Raw genomic sequence first — 16,246 nt, 5'->3', positions numbered from 1 at the left:
AATTAAAGCAATTACCAGAAAACAATTTTCCTCCTCCAGGTAGCTAGTTCAAAAGTAATGATAAACTTACTGAAGGAGTGAGTTTGAGTTCAGACCTCTCTCTGTCTCCTTGTTCAAAGAACTCGCTGGTTACCAATTCAGCTGCCTAAAATATAATCACACTAAAGATTAAGGCTCATGTTAGCTATTTGTAAGAATCACACATTTATTGCTTAAAGCCCCTAATTATAAATTCCTGGGTAGTCCCATTCATGTGCTTACAATAAGGCACATGCTTAAGTACTTTCCTGAGGTTGGGTCTCAGTCCTGGGACACTGTAGGTATACTCATATCTATATCTCTGTAGTCCTGTTCTAAAAACATTCTGATTTCCTTTTGATGCCTGACAATGATCAGTCAAATTGGAGCAGCATGTAACTTTTGCATTTGAGAATAGAATAGAGAGTTCCATGTGGGCATATAAAATTTATAACTATCTTTGTAAAAAGACTTTGTAAAGTCTACATGAGCACTCTGGGTACTGCCACTGCTGCCTCTAAAAACTGAGTTGTTAGAGAAACAAAGCTAATCGGTAAATTGTGTTAACTAAACTTAATGTGAAATCCTAAGACTTTCTTCACCCAAGTTTTGTTTTTCTGTACTATATGTATCCTAAGCCACTCTAATTACTGTAGCTCTTAGGCATTTAAATATGAACACTGATTAAAATTGTCAAATTTGATTAAATGTAAGAATGGCAGCATTGACTTTTGGAACTGTATTATACTCTTTTTGCCATACTCCATGAAGCTGCCTTCATTTTTGACAATGGTATGTGTTACTTGGAAGGATGCAGTATTCAAAACAAGATTATTTTTGAAAACACTGGAAGCCTAAAGAAACCAGTAAAGCCCAGACAGCAAGTGACTTTAGTATAAACAGCAGCTTTAACTAAAAAGTAGTTGCTGTCATGCACACCCACAGATATGTAACTACTGATATAAAGGTGTGTCTCTAAATAACAAAAAGCTTGGAAACTCAAGCTGACATTCTGTTCTTAACGCATCCTGTTGTGCTACTTACTTTTTCTGAGGTACATTGATAAGAAACCATTCATATGCAATACCAAGGCACAAAAGGGTGAACTAAGGATAGAATTTGCACCTCAGAATTACTCTAAATTTCCTGTTCTAACATTGAAATGCAAGATTGCTATGCAGTCACTTGTACAGGCTATCAACAATCATCAGATCTTACATTTGCTACAACTTAAAAATGAGTCACAGTTGAAAGCATGTGAACTGAAATTATAAAATGATTTAAAATCTTCATCTAAGTTAAGAATAATTACCTGCAGAATCTTATCTGACAGTTTGGAATGACTTTTTCTATATGGAGCCCCAGCATGTGAATAAAATCATGGATTAATACACCTTGCTTTGGAATAATTTTACAGCCTGACAGCAATTATGGGCTTTTCAAGTATCTTCTATATGAATAATCAATATGTACTTGTCTCCTTTCCTCCTGCTCTCTTCAACATTCTGTCTGTCTCCTTTTGTATGTCTTGTCTTGTCCCTCTCCTAATCTTTTGGAGTGTTTGTACTTTGTGCTTATTTTTTAGTCCCTTCCACTTATGTATTTTTGTTCACCTCTCTCCCTTCTCAGGACTCCTCCTCCAGATGAGGTTGAGGGTCAACAGATTCCCCATTCTGTGGCTTCATTAGTGTGTCTATTTACTTTTATCTTGGAAAAACTCAATCTGATGATGCTTAATGCTCCTAGACTGGATTTTTAATACAAAATACATGTTAGTTAGGTCACAAGGGAAGGTTCAACTGCAGCATTTGGAAGTCCTAATTAAAACATAGTTTGGTTTTACACTTCAGTGGATGACCCTGGATTTCAGTACTGCTCTCCCATATCCCAAAACTCATTCAGGAAGTGCTAGTCAGATCCTAACTGACTCTTTTGATACCATAGGAAATGGGAAAAGCTAACTGGGTTATGGGGGTGGAGGGGGAACTGAGTAATGCCATGAGCTGCAGCCAAAGCTGAGGTGGGATTGAAGAGTCTTGGGACCTCAAACTTTTGTCCTGCAGTGTTACTTGTAAACTGCATCAGGGGAATAGGAGCTCTGGAAGGAGATGGATACCAAAATGCTTTTTAAAATATGAGAGTAACATTATATATACCAGATATTTCCCATATGTTAAACACAGCACAAGAGCCGAATTCAAAACACCAAATAGCTATGCAACTCTTTGCTTTAAAAAAATACCTATTCAATAATTACACTAACACTGTAGACCAGAGGTGGCCAACCTGAGGCTCCAGAGCCACATGCGGCTCTTCAGAAGTTAATATGCGACTCCTTGTTTAGGCACCGACTCGGGGGCTGGAGTTACAGGCGCCAACTCTCCACTGTGCCAGGGGGGGCTCACTGCTCAACCGCTGGCTCTGCCACAAGCATGCAGGGGGTCAGACCAGATGATCATAATGGTCCCTTCTGACCTTAAAGTCTATGAGTCTATAAGCCCTGCTCCTGCTCCACCCCTTCCCATGCCCTCCCCCTCCTCCCCAGAGCCTGCTGCAGACCACAAAACAGCTGATCAGCAGGTGTGGGAAGGGATGGAGAGGCGCTGTCCGGCAGGGCTGTCAGTGGGCAGGAGGTGCGGGGGAGCTAATGTGTGTGTGTGGGGGGGGGGTCATGGCGGGGGGCTGCTGACTTATTACTGTGGCTCTTTGGCAATGTACATTGGTAAATTCTGGCTCCTTCTCAGGCTCAGGTTGGCCACCCCTGCTCTAGACCATGAACTGCAGCTGTGTTGATAAACCATTATCACACAGGATGGATGTTTGCAACTGAGGTAATGCATCTTTAGTACCTCATCACCTTCCAACCAGAGTCCCTCCTTGTCCATCCCCAAGAAAATTGGCTTTCCATTTTACTTCTTCTCATCTAGCCTCTGTCTTCCAGTCCACTGTGTTTTAGGGGGGAGGGATAGCTCAGTGGTTTGAGCATTGGCCTGCTAAACCCAGGGTTGTGAGTTCAATCCTTGAGGGGGCCACTTAAGGATCTGGGGCAAAATCAGTACTTGGTCCTGCTAATGAAGGCAGGGGGCTGGACTCGATGACCTTTCGAGGTCCCTTCCAGTTCTAGGAGATAGGATATCTCCATTTTAACTAGTCCCATCAAACTCACTCATGCCATTTACCCACTTTACACTGTCAGTGGCCCATCTCCTAGATGCCTTCTGCTGCTGGATATTCATCCCAAGCTTCATCTCCCAACATGAGCTGCCTTCTGCCTACATGTTACTCACTGAGGTAAGGTTGGGAACTGATAGTAGGGGAGATGGGTTATGCCAGTGATTGAGGCTTGGGGGGGTGGCCGGGCAAGGAAAATTTCTGGCAGTGATGAATGGATGGCCGTCAGGGCTCTTGGATGAGGCCAGTCTTGACCCAGCCAACCTTCTAGCTACAGGACTGTCTCATCCTATAGTGGCTTGTCTCCCCAAAACCTAAATGTTAATGAATGCCTAGGTATTCTATCCATTTCTCAGGGCCACACTCAGCACTGCATTTCTTTTTCTGAGTAAGGAATGCTGAATAGGGCTTTTAAAACTACATCTTGTAATGTTAAGCCACTGCTGAGATAAAGAAATCTGTTAATTATGCTAAAAAATGCATATCCTATATCCATTAGGACATGTGTGTCAAATGGCAGTCCCTGTTGGTGTTCCATATTTAGGACAAATTCTGCTATTGTCAATTGGCTATAGAATTTTGTACATTGTAAAGGGTAACTCTGGGTTTACCTAAAGGGAAAAAAGTTTGCAATGTGGAGGGGTGGTGGTGGTGGTTCCACCCCCCCCCCCCCAAGTCCATTTTTGGTATGGAGTTAAAAGGTTAATAGATGAGAGGATATAAAATAAGATCTCTTCAGGTACCTAAATATTCCTCAGCAACATCAAGCATTGCAGAAACCCTTTGCTACCTTTTTTTTTTTTTTTTAACTGCATTAATACTGTTGTAAATTGACTGCAGTTTTGCTCCCTTGTAAGTCAGGACCCTGGGAATATTGTCCTGCTAATACCCCCTCTTCCCAGCCCTGCTATTAATCATGACTTGCCTGTCTTGAAATCTCCCACGGTTTGGTCACAGCTCCGAGGTCACAGGCTGTCATTAGCATTGATCTGAAAAACAGAAATGAACAATACAGACTGACTAAACCTTTGTCTTATTGCTAAACAAATCTGCTCTGAATGCATAAATAAAAAGTCAGAATTGGCACCTTTTTCCTCTGGAAGGAACAGCAGCACTGTTTGAAATTTCAACCATCAACATATTTTTATATCCACATTATACCTATGAAGTCTAATATAATATAGATAATGCATAAGATTGAAAATGTATTGTATGCTAGAAAAGAAATGTGCATCACTACAGACAAATCACTAATTTTGCTACTATTTGTACCTTTAACGGGTGATAATTATACTGTACAATGCAGGATGTAAGTAAGGGAGTTATTATATAATCATACAGACTGGATTACTCTGTCTACTTATAGGTTTTCTTGCTACAGTAGCCACCTATCATCATGAGAGGCATTCCAGACACTGTTTCAGCAGTTTCTACTGCTTATCTGCAATAAAAAATTAAGATTCATAAGGGCTACACTGATTCACTGTAGTTTAATACCTGGCTACAACTGTTTTGTACACATTAGAAGGAACTATTCAGCTGTAGCAAACATTTATGTACAGTACATGATGCAGATAAAAGTACGATAATGCTTACATGAAGAACCCAGACACTGAAAATGAAGCATCTAATATACTGCCCAAATCTAAAATTAGGGATAGTTGAAATTTTATGGAAAAATAGGAAATAGCCCATACATCAGCCCTCAAACACCAAAATGAAACAGCTGGAATTTCAGAAAGGTTATGTCAACACACTTATGAGTGTAGGTCCATGCACAAATGACATCTGTCTCTCTTGAACCCAAGCTGCCCTTGCCCTCCTTCCTCAGTCTTTGCTGAGATCTTGGCTGAGGTGGGCACTCGGAATGTGGCCAACCTGCTAGGTTACATTGCTGTCCACAAACCTTTCACCAGTTGGCAGCTCTTCGGGGTCAATGGAGTGCAGTGCATTTGCAAGTCCCTAACTGAGGAAAGGGGAATTCAGCCACGGAAAGAGGCATTAAAGAGAGAGAGAGGTGGGTCCAGGTTGAGGTGGAAGATTAACCAAAATGTGGAGGGTTATTTTGTTTGAGAACTTTTCAACCCTTTTGCTCTTTATCAGTGGGCAAAAGGAAACAAAATATCTGATTGGGTTGGGAGAAGTTGGGGTTACCATACGTCCGGATTTTCCCGGACATGTCCGGCTTTTGGGGGCTCAAATCCCCGTCCGGGGGGAAATCCCCAAAAGCCGGGCATGTCCGGGAAAATCGGGAGGGAGGGAGGCTCGGCCGGGGCCTCTTTGGCCGGGGCCGGTGCGGGGCCGGGCCGGGGTCGCGGGGCTGGAGGCATGGTGCCGGGCCAGGGTCCAGGGGCGCAGTGCCGGGCCGGGGCCGTGGGGCCGGGGGGTGCGCTGGGCCGTGGGGCCGGGGGGTGCGCTGGGCCGCGGGGCCGGGCCGGGAGCCGGTTGGGGGGCCGGGCCGCCGGTAGTGCTGGGCGGGCCTGGGGTGGTCGGCCGGGGCCGACCCAGGCTGGAGCCGCCGGGGGGGCCAGCCTGGGCCGCACCTCCTCCCCCCACACCCCCCCTTACCTGCTTCAGGCTTCCCGCGAATTAAATGTTCGCGGGAAGCAGGGGAGGGGGCGGAGTTGGGGCGGGGGGCATGGGCGGGGCTGGGGGCGGGGCCCCGTGGAGTGTCCTCCATTTGGAGGCACAAAATATGGTAACCCTAGGAGAAGTGAGAAAGAAAGATGAGTGGGGGAGGAGCAAGGCAGGATGGACTCCTGACTCCTTCTCCCCTGCTGGCTTTTGGAACTGGGCTGTGATAGAAGTAGATTCAAACAGAAACTGCTCCAGGAGCCCTTTCTCCCCTAGTCAGGGCTGTGCTTTATAGCCACCATCTGGCCCCATATTTGGTAATGATTATATTACTGCAAACTAAATGTTTTATAGAAAGCCTTGTTTTAAAATAACTATCTGTATTCCTGACCTTGACCTCCTTAAACAAATTGTGGTTATATCCCAAAATAATAGGAAAGCAAAGAAATGACTCGCTTACCGAAATATTTCTCGATGGCTTTTGACATTCCAATTGTAATTGCCTTTACTAACAAGTTCAAAAAACTCAGTCCTCTTCCTGCAACAAAACACATAATCAGGAGGAAAAACCAGAAGCTTCTGGAGCTGTTGTGATAAAAACAAATTTTCTGTGAGAACACGATCACTGTACCTCCTGCACTAATGTTTGAAATAGCTTGTCAACTTAACATTTTCTATGAACCATTTTAATTTTGAAATATGCCTTATAACAGCCTAGCACTATCAGAGCTGTCAGATAATAGATGTACATACACACATCACTGTATTGCACCTCAGTTTTTATGGAAGGATGAAATGTTCTGCCTGTAACAACATATAGCCAATAGGACCATATGTACATGAAATATATATTAAATGGTGGTGATACTTTGCCTTTCATTTGAGGATATCAAAGGGCTTCTCAGAGATGGATAAATTATTTCCAGCTGAGGCACAGAAAGGTTTAATGACTTGTCCAAGGTCACATAGTGAGTTGGTGGTAGAGTCCTGAATAGAAGCAAGAATGACTGACTTTCTCATGCTCTAATCACTCGAGCACCCTGCTTCCTTCTACAAGACTGAGTGGGGAGAAATACTGAAAGGAAGGCAATACATAGTTCTTGCATGTTAACCCAAGAAGAGATGCTACACAGTCTGTCCATCAAACCACATTGCAAAGTAAACATAGCTCACTGGGTGTGTCTACGCTGCAATAAAACACCTCCAGCTTGCCTGTGTCAGCTGACTTGGGCTTGCAGCTATAACATTGCATTGGGCTGGAGTTCCAGAGCCTGGGCTCCAGCCTGAGACCAAATACCTACACTGCAATTTTATAGCTATGAGCCCAAGTCAGCTGTTGCAGGACAGCTGCAGGTGTTTTACAGCAGTGTAGACATGCTCACTGCTTGCTTATATCATGATAAACTAGCCTGAGGATAAAGGCAGCAAATGTTGGTGCCTGGTCAATCTTCACTGCTAGAAACCTCCAAATACCTGTCTTCCCTCAGCTAATGGCCGTGTAGTTACTAGTTAACTCACATGTTGACAGCGCAGGGTTTATGACTACTCCTACCCTCACCTGCCTGTGCTAACTTCTCAGTGAAGTTGACCAATATTGCCACCTCTGGCACAAGAAAGAACATAACCCATTATGTTTACAACCCCCCCGGACAGGCATAGGAAAGATAGCATCAGTCAATGTTTTTAGTTTTGTCTATTGATTTACAGCTTTCCTGTTACGGAAACATTTTTTTTATGAATTCATGTTCTTGCATTTTAAAATAATAAAGAACAAACTCTGCCTTTTAAATCTAAAACACAAGGATCATTCACAGGGGAAAACTGACCCATAGTAAAATGGGTCCACCCATGTTAAGGCTGGCTTGGGGCCTTCTCACTAACCTACAAATAGACTGTCCTAAGTCAAGAATTTCAACAAGGTGCCACTGTAACGAGGGCCCCATTGTGCCAAGTGCTGTACAAACATAGTGAGAGAGAGAGAGAGAGTCCTTGCCCCCCTGAGAATTTTCTGTCTAAATATCAGACAGACAGGACAGCAGGGAAACAGAAGCACAGACCTTCTCCAAGGTCACACAGTAGATTAGTGTCAGAGCTGTGAAGATTTCAGAGGTACGTCTACACAGCATTTTGGAGCAAGTCTCAGGCTGGAAGGCTCACGCTAGCACTCTAAAAATAGCTGTATAGAAAGCACTTTGAAGTTGCAGTTCAGGCTCTGAAGACCACCCCCCTCCATTTGCCTCACAGCCCAAGCTCCAGCCCCATTCGCAACTTCACAGTGGTTTCTATACAGCTACTTTTAGAGTGCTAGTGTGAGCTTTCTACCCTGAGGCTTACTCCAAAATGCTGTGTAGACGTACCTCTGCTACCCCAACTGTCCTGAATGCCAGACCTGTGCCCTATCAGATAGTAGACCCTGCTGTCTCTGTATCAAGAAAAGTATAGTTAGATTCCTAGCATGATGGAGCTTAATGAGCAGGGCCGCCAGAGGATTCAGGGAGCCTAGGGCAAAGCGGGGGAGCTGCAGCGCTTGTACTCACCCAGCGGTGGTCCGGGTCTTTGGCAGCAGGGGGCCCTACAGTTGCTCCGCGTCTTTGGCAGCACTGAAGGACCCGATGCCGCCGAAGACCCGGAGTGACTGAAGGGCCCCCCGCCGCTGAAATGCCGCCAAAGACCTGGGCCAGGGCTCGCGGGGGCCCCTGCTGGGCCTGGGGCAAATTGCCCCACTTGCAGCCCTCCCCTGCGCGGCAGCCCTGTTAATGAGTCTTATAGGTCGGGGGGGTGCGGCAAGGAGCCCAGGGCTAGGACGGGGGGCAGCCAAAATTTTTTTTTTTTTGCTTGGGGCCGCAAAAAACCTAGAGCCGGCCCTGTAAGTACCTACAGAGGGAACAAATGTTTAATAATGGGCTCTTCAACCTAGCAGAGATAAAACATGATCCAAGGGCTGGAAGTTGAAGAAAGACAAATTTAGACTGGAAAGGAGGCATACATTTTTAACGGTGAGGGTAATTAACTATTGCAACAACTTGTCAAGGGTCATGATGGATTCTTCATCACTGACAATTTTTTAAATTGATTGGATGTTTTTTCTAAAAGCTATGCTCTAGGAACTATTTTGGGGCAGTTCTATGGCCTGTATTATACAAGAAGTCAGACTAGATGATCAGAATGGTCCTTTCTGGCCTTGGGATCTATGAATCTATAAGAACAGAATTAAATACAGAAATAATTAAACTCTTTGTTTGTTATTGCATTGTATTCCAACCAAGACCTCTCACTGACATATGGCAAATCACAGATTTTTTTCTAATGGCATTGTATGATTTCTCCCCAACCCCCTTATTTAATGTGGAGGTTACTAGCACACTAATGAGAAGCAGCTCATATGATGACATTATACACTCTCTGTGTTTCATGAAATATGATATAAAGTGGCTGGATTTTACAAAAGTTGCTAATACAATGCAAAGTCACACAAGCAGAAAACAAAATTAATTTATTTCACATAGATTCATGGCATGATGGCATAACCATCCCTGTGGGAATAAATACTGCAATGATGAAAATTTTAATGGCCTAGAGTAGCTGGCGCATAGACCTTAAATCAGCCTAATCATAAACTGGTCATTGGCAGCTATACATTTGTTGTTAGCACAGCCAGAGGTGGCAGACTTTACATTTTTCTATTTAATACACATTTCCTTGCCAAAGTCTTACCAGAAAAATATCATAGAGCAAAATTGGATAACATAAGAATGGCCATACTGGTTCAGAGCAAAGATCCATCTAGCCCAGTATCCTGTCTTCCAACAGTGGCTAATGCCAGGTGCCCCAGGGGGAATGAACATAGCAGGTAATCATTGAGTGATCCATCCCCTGTTGCCCATTCCCAGCTTCTGGCAAACAGAGGCTCGGGACACCATACCTGGCTAATAGCCATTGATGGACCTATCCTCCACAAATTTATCTAGTTCTTTTTTGAACCCTGTTATAGTCTTGGCCTTCACAACACTATATAAAGATAATTCTTTGATCTCCAGTTATTTGTGATTCCTAGGCAATACATATATTATCTGGGCAACAAACTGACAGTTCAGAAGAAAAGGTGACCTCTCATGCCCACCCTGAACATTGTGACATCACAAATAAAAAGCAGAGAGATGCATGAAGCAGTAACATAAAATATAGGTGATTCAAGACATTTTGGTGAGCCACACACTTCTGAATAACAGCTGCTTTAAGCTCCACTGGAACAAATGCAGAAGGAACATACTAAATCCGCACAGTGATTCTAGCATTGGAAAGGCTCAGTCTGAAAAGCAGCCATGTGTGAGGAAACAATGTAACGCTGCCTTAGTGGATGCTTAAACATGGTCTCCACTAGGACCAGTTTTGTAACTTCTGTAAATAAAGCTATGCAAGTGACATTCAAGAGTGTCCGAAATAAACGTAATGTTCAGTTATTTTGTAATCCACTTGAGGGGTTGAAGAGAAATACTTATTGATGTATTCATGCTCCGAGATAAAGCTGGGTTAATATATAATAAAGGTCTACAGTCCAGTGATTCAGGACATCATTTCAGTAAATCTCAGAAATTCTAAGGAAAAGTATAAGGGATGAAATGTTGTTACTGGGCCATTGGGTCGCCTGTATCTTTTTGGTATGTGTATATCACTACTATCGTGAGCTGTAAGTATCAGAACTCATAGCTACAATTTTTTTTTCAATTCTATTCTGTTGCCTAGTGTGAGACTCATTGCCAGACCAAGTAATCAGACCTAATTCTCACCTAATCTTATTGTTTATTTATACAGTGTCATGGGTATACATTGCACTAAACAGACAAAAACAATAATTCCCTTCCTTGAGAACCTCATGAAATATGGGCTCAATCCTGTAATCTGTTCTGTTTGGGTACACCCTTGTATTCTTGCTGTGTACCACTGTAAGTGTATCCTTAAGACTACCTATCTAGATACTTACATTGCGTAGGAGGTCAGACTATCATAGTAGTCCCCTGTGCAGGGCTAGGGCTTAAATAGGAGTTTGCATTCAAAAACTCATCTACCAGTGATAATGCAGAAAACACCTTTGAAACTTTTTCTAATTTATTTCATGTTTAGTAGAGACTTCAAGACACTTTTAAGTTTTAAAAAAAAAAAGACAAAAATGGGCTAGGATACCAGGGGGATGAAGAGAAGCAGATGGCCTTTTTCCCCTTCTCTTTTCATAAACAAAAACTGAAAGTCATTTTTGGGGCTCTGAAATACATGCATTTCTATTTATTCCCAGTCATAGTGTACTTGAGAAAACTTTGGTAGTTGACTGTTGCCTGACAATAGCTAATTATTTCTTTGACAAAAAATACTGTTTGTTTTTTTTCACGGATTTTTTTTAATGCATAAAATTAACTGGATACATGTAAAACTACAATGTTAAACAAATGTCAGTTGTTCACTTTAACATGCACTGGTAGAAGGAATAGAACCTCGGTTTCACTTAAAATCCTAAATGGTAGGAGAGTTCTGCCTGAATAAGAACTACAGGACTTTGCCATAAGTGGGTAAATTTGAAACAATACAAATGTCCACAATAAGCAATATTTTCATTGGCAGGTTGGTAACATATACTGTACTAGCAAGTATCACAGTTCAAAAAAAATTTGCTAAAAAAAAAAAAGGCAGTGTAGTAACCACAGGATATTTTCAGTAGACTGGGTTCCATACATTACCTGGAGCTCACAGGAGAGACAAGTACATAATAGCCTGGCAATGAGTTTATTAATAGTAATAATACAATAGATTGAGACCAATCACTACTATCTTATTCTTGTACAAGGGAGAATTGTCTGGCTCCTTTACAGCTGAGAGTCCAGTTAAAAAAAACAAACAAACACATTCATTAACTAGATCTAAAAGAGGAAGCTGATATATAATTTGGCCAGAATTACAGAAAGCAAACTTGTCTAGAATAACTTTGGTGAGAGCAAATTGTGTGTTTATGCATGTGAGGGATGGCTTTTTTTCCCTCACCTATCATAGCAACTCTCACTTCAACCAAGGAGGACTGTATCCAATCCTCTCTGGAACCCATCAGTGTTATTTCCAAATGTCACTGTTGGTTTGTAAAGAGCTTTCTAATTGTTGGCCAGAAAGGATTGCTCAAGAACAACTGTTTACATGAGGACTTTTAAGGAACAGGTATTGGCTAAAATTGCTTAAATTATCCACTAAAACTTAGAGATAATTTATCATCAACATGTCTACACATCTAACAAATGCCAGGTCTGTTCTTTCACTTGTAGGTAATCTGTTTATTTGTTCATTAGTTAAAGTCCTATAAACATACAATATCTTGAGCAAGTCCTAAGGGTCTTCCTCCATCTATACTTTTATTGCTTCGCAAACCAAATCCCTGAGTGCTAAGTGAACTTTATGAACAGCAGTACAGTGGAGATCCAAGAATACTGCAATGCTGATGCTCCCCACCCCCAGCCATTTAAGAGGCAGAAAACTGAGAAATGATGTCAATGCAGCAAGAATATGCTTGCCCAAAAGAATCAGTTTGCATAATTTGGCTTTTAAATGCATGTACAGTCAGAAAGCTTATGTGGTAGTGGTTTTCAAACACACTTAGAGTAAATTGTACAATTAGCATAGAATAGTATGAGTAGTTCTATTAGCACAAACGGCACAATAGAAGCTGGATTTGTCTTAATATGTGATAGTACTTCTGGTGTCAGGAGGGGGAAAGGGCGGCTGTGCCCAGGTGGGGATTTATCCACCCAGAGAAGAGCAGCAACTGTCTCCCCTCTCCTGGGTATTTTTGCTGAGAGAGAACCTGATGCTCTTCCAGGGGCTCCCCAGGATCCTGCTGGTTGAATTTGCTCAGGAACTGTGGAAAAAAATTATCATCACCCTTCAGCCAACCTGCCCACACCCCCTTACCAGTGAATGCCAATAATTTTTGGAGCACTAGCTACTTGTGCTGGGACACTGGGGGTGGGGTGGGGCATACAGAGTGCTCATTATGGTTCCAGACATCACTGTCCTAAGTCACTGGCAATTTCCATTGTCATATTATCCATCAAAATCAGGAGCAGTCTGCACAGACCACTTACTAGACTGGAAGGGCCAGAAAGTGTGAGGTAGTAGCTGTGAAGGCAGCTTTCTCCTGGTCAGGGCCCACTGTGTATGTTGCTAAAAGAACATCTTGAAGTAATTTTTGTTGTAAGCTATTTTAGCAAAAATGTTTAATTTTGTTTTGAGAGGCAAATGCCTCAATTTGTCTATGAAAAGTCTTTTGGTGATGTAGACTACCATGGGGGAGAAAAGAAAGCAGTGAACTCTGAGATGGCCAATATTAGCAGCAGATGAGCTCTTAATGCAGTATTAAAATAATACAATGAGCAGTCAGAGCAAGCTTTGTTTGCCCCATTCCAATCGGTGCCCAATGGTATGGCATATTTTAAATCTAGATTAACAGACCCAGATGAGGAAAAGATTTTGCCTGAAGTTCTTTGGAAACTTGGTTTGGCATCAAGCCATCAGCACTCAGGAGCGAGGAAGGAAAAATCCATATCCTTCTCCATACAAACTCAAAAATCAATATGTAAATGCCACCTAGTGGAGTGCAAGTAGGGTGCTAATGGACAACAAGCTATTTTCTAATACACTGAAATTCCTTAGGCTGGAACAGTGTTTGTGCCTGGGCAGACAGAATTGTACTTCTCCCAGTAAATTCCCCAAGTGCACCCCAGCAAGTGGGATTCTGACTGACACACTTTGTTGGAGGTGTGATGCTAAGGGTACGTCTATACTACCCGCCGGATCGGGTAGTGTGCAATAAATTGATCCCCGAATCGACGCCTGTACTCCACCTCAGCAGGAGGAGTAAGCGGAGTCGATGAGGGAGCTGCGGCGGTCGACTCGATGCCGTGAGGACAGCCAGGTAAGTGGAACTAAGATACTTCGACTTCAGCTATGCGAATAGCGTAGCTGAAGTTGCGTATCTTAGTTCGAACCCCCCCGCTAGTGTAGCCCAGGCCTTAGGAAATGTAAAACTGAGATGCCAACAATTGCACCTATGACTCCATATGCCTATTACACATTCAGTTTGAATCTCCTGGGGTGTGCTGTTTTGTTTTGTTTTTTAATAAACTAATTACAGTGCCAGGAAAATGGAAGAACTCGTGTTACTTTGACTACTTGGAGGTGTGATAGGAAAACCAAGAATGAACATGAAATAACTGTATTTGTGGGACACCTCCAGTCATGATTGATTCAGTTAAACTTTGCAGGATGGATTCTCATTTGACATAAATCATCACATTTTGTCTTCAATGGAGCTACTTTGATTTACAGGGCCAGATGCTCAGGTGGTGTAACTAAATACAGCTTTTTTGCTGTTTTTTTTTTTTTTTTGATGTGGCACAAATGATAACACCATTGGGGATTTGCCTAGAAATTCAAAAAGGGCTAAAAATGTACAATCTCTTTGTAGTTTTGGCCCACAGAAACAATCCTGCACTCTTTGCACATGAAAGTCTCCTTTGGGAATCCTGTGTAGAGGAAATACAAGATTGGGCTATGACTTTCTTCTGAAGTTGCTTCAAGTTTGAGGACAGGATATGTCGTGGCTTTTGCTGAATATCAAAATGAAACTCATTTGGGCAGATAAGAAACTTCCATTAGCCTAAGATAAAATAAGTGTTAGACTAAATATCTCCAACCATAATTAACCACTAACTTAATATATTACGTACCCCCATTGGTGCTTCATGGGTCATTACCACAATGTTCTTTGGATTTTCATTTGTCAACTATAAATAATGTCAATACCTACTCAAAATACAGAGTGAGATCTGTTGCCAATATTGACTGCTTCAGAAGCTGCATAAGGTCACTGTACTCCTTGGAGGACAAGTTAGCAAAGATGTTGTGACCCTGTAATGAAAGAGAGAGAGAAGGTAAAGGACTAACAATCATTATAGATTTTTAAAAAGATTTCTAACACTGTAATCTGCCCCATTTTGCTACACAGAAGTTTTTTCTGAATCATGGTAAAACCATGATAAAATAATAAAGTTAATGCTACTGAGATTACATTAGGACAGGAAGTGCTGGCCACTGTATTCAAAAAGCTGGGCTGTGTTTCTTAACTGTGCTAATATTACAGCCTCTTGCAAAAAGATTTATTCTTTAGTCTGACTCTGCACAGACCCAGTTTATGGAGGAAAAACTATGGATACATCTCAATCTTTCCCTTTTAGCAAATGTTTTTGGAGCTGTGCTTTGTGGCTTTTCAGTTGTGCTGCCAACAGATTTATCTTTGCTGCTGCTCAAAGGCACGCAAGCTGCTGTTAGAGCAGTCAAAGACACTAAATCAGTTTTTCATTCAAAATACAGGCTCTCCACTCACCCTGACTATTTTCCACTATCTCACTGTATGTACAGGCTTTAGTAACTCAGACTGAGGAGAAGCTAAGTTTGTACAGCCCTAGACCTTGTGGGCCCTGTAAGAAGGCACTTTTTTTAAAGGACGGTGAAGGCTCATGATTCTGGAAAATGTTTTACAGCCAGAATGAAAGAGAACAAATTATTTAATGTTGCTGTTTTGGGAAAGGAAGATAATACTAACAGTTTTATAGTTAGAGACGTGTCAAATAAGGGGGAACACAGAGCCCATAATTTATCCAGAGAATACAAACTGAATGAAATTTGCAATTGAATTTGGTTGAACTTTAAGCTAATACTGGACTTTGTAACGTCAGTCACATATGATTACATTCACATATTAACATCACACTTAGGTATTGCTTCCTACTCTTAGATATAACGATGTTTTTGGTAACTGAATCTAATTTTGATAGTTGACAGCAGTATAATTTTCATATCCAATGTGCACTGCCATCTAGTGCTTAGGAAGAAGCTATAACACTATAAAGAAAACAAGAGCTTTCCATAGATAAGGGGCGTCTTTTCTTCCTCTAGTGACCTTAATCTTGTAAAAGATTTCCTTTCACCTATGTGTTGGGAAGGTGAGGGGAATTCTAGAAGACATTTAGTTATAGACTACAACTTAGGTATGGTGTACAAAGAAAAGCCCAAACCCATATGTGCTCAAAAAACAGTAGATAGTCACAGCATAGAATTACTTACTAGTAAATCTGAAATATTTGATAATAAACAGCTAACAAAGGGCTATCCCACTATATTCAAGGCTTTATTGCTTGCTGAACTATTTCATAATGTATAAGGCAACATCACCACAGCACAAAACCCATGATCACGTGTGTCAAAGGTGCCTAGACCAAATACAGGCACCTTTTTTTGTTCATGCTGATAGCATATTGTATTATTTCTTTAGATTTCTATGACATTTCCCCCTAGAAAACACAGATAGACTAGAATATTAAACACTAACATATAGGGTGTAATCTAATTTCAGCCCACTAGAGTGAGAGGTCCAGATACTTGGTGCAAA

The 16,246-nt window shown here is 41.9% G+C and overlaps 1 protein-coding gene across 4 annotated transcripts in view; it reads right to left on the bottom strand.

Annotated features, from left to right (window-relative positions):
- PDE11A (phosphodiesterase 11A) overlaps positions 1 to 16,246 on the bottom strand; it is a 222,690-nt gene that overhangs the window by 26,837 nt on the left and 179,607 nt on the right. For all 4 annotated transcript variants that reach the window (XM_054044025.1, XM_054044026.1, XM_054044028.1 and 1 more), the window contains exons 15-18: positions 14,606 to 14,706; positions 6,224 to 6,301; positions 4,111 to 4,178; positions 71 to 141 (exon numbers count right to left, since the gene is read on the bottom strand). In XM_054044025.1, the coding sequence (XP_053900000.1) occupies positions 71 to 141; positions 4,111 to 4,178; positions 6,224 to 6,301; positions 14,606 to 14,706 (318 nt within the window). The remainder of the gene's footprint in view (positions 1 to 70; positions 142 to 4,110; positions 4,179 to 6,223; positions 6,302 to 14,605; positions 14,707 to 16,246) is intronic.

Source organism: Malaclemys terrapin, chromosome 11 (assembly GCF_027887155.1).
Source record: "Malaclemys terrapin pileata isolate rMalTer1 chromosome 11, rMalTer1.hap1, whole genome shotgun sequence".
Taxonomy (NCBI): Eukaryota; Metazoa; Chordata; order Testudines; family Emydidae; genus Malaclemys; species Malaclemys terrapin.
Note: the sequence above shows the minus strand (reverse complement) of the source record. Positions and strands in the feature narration are given on the sequence as shown.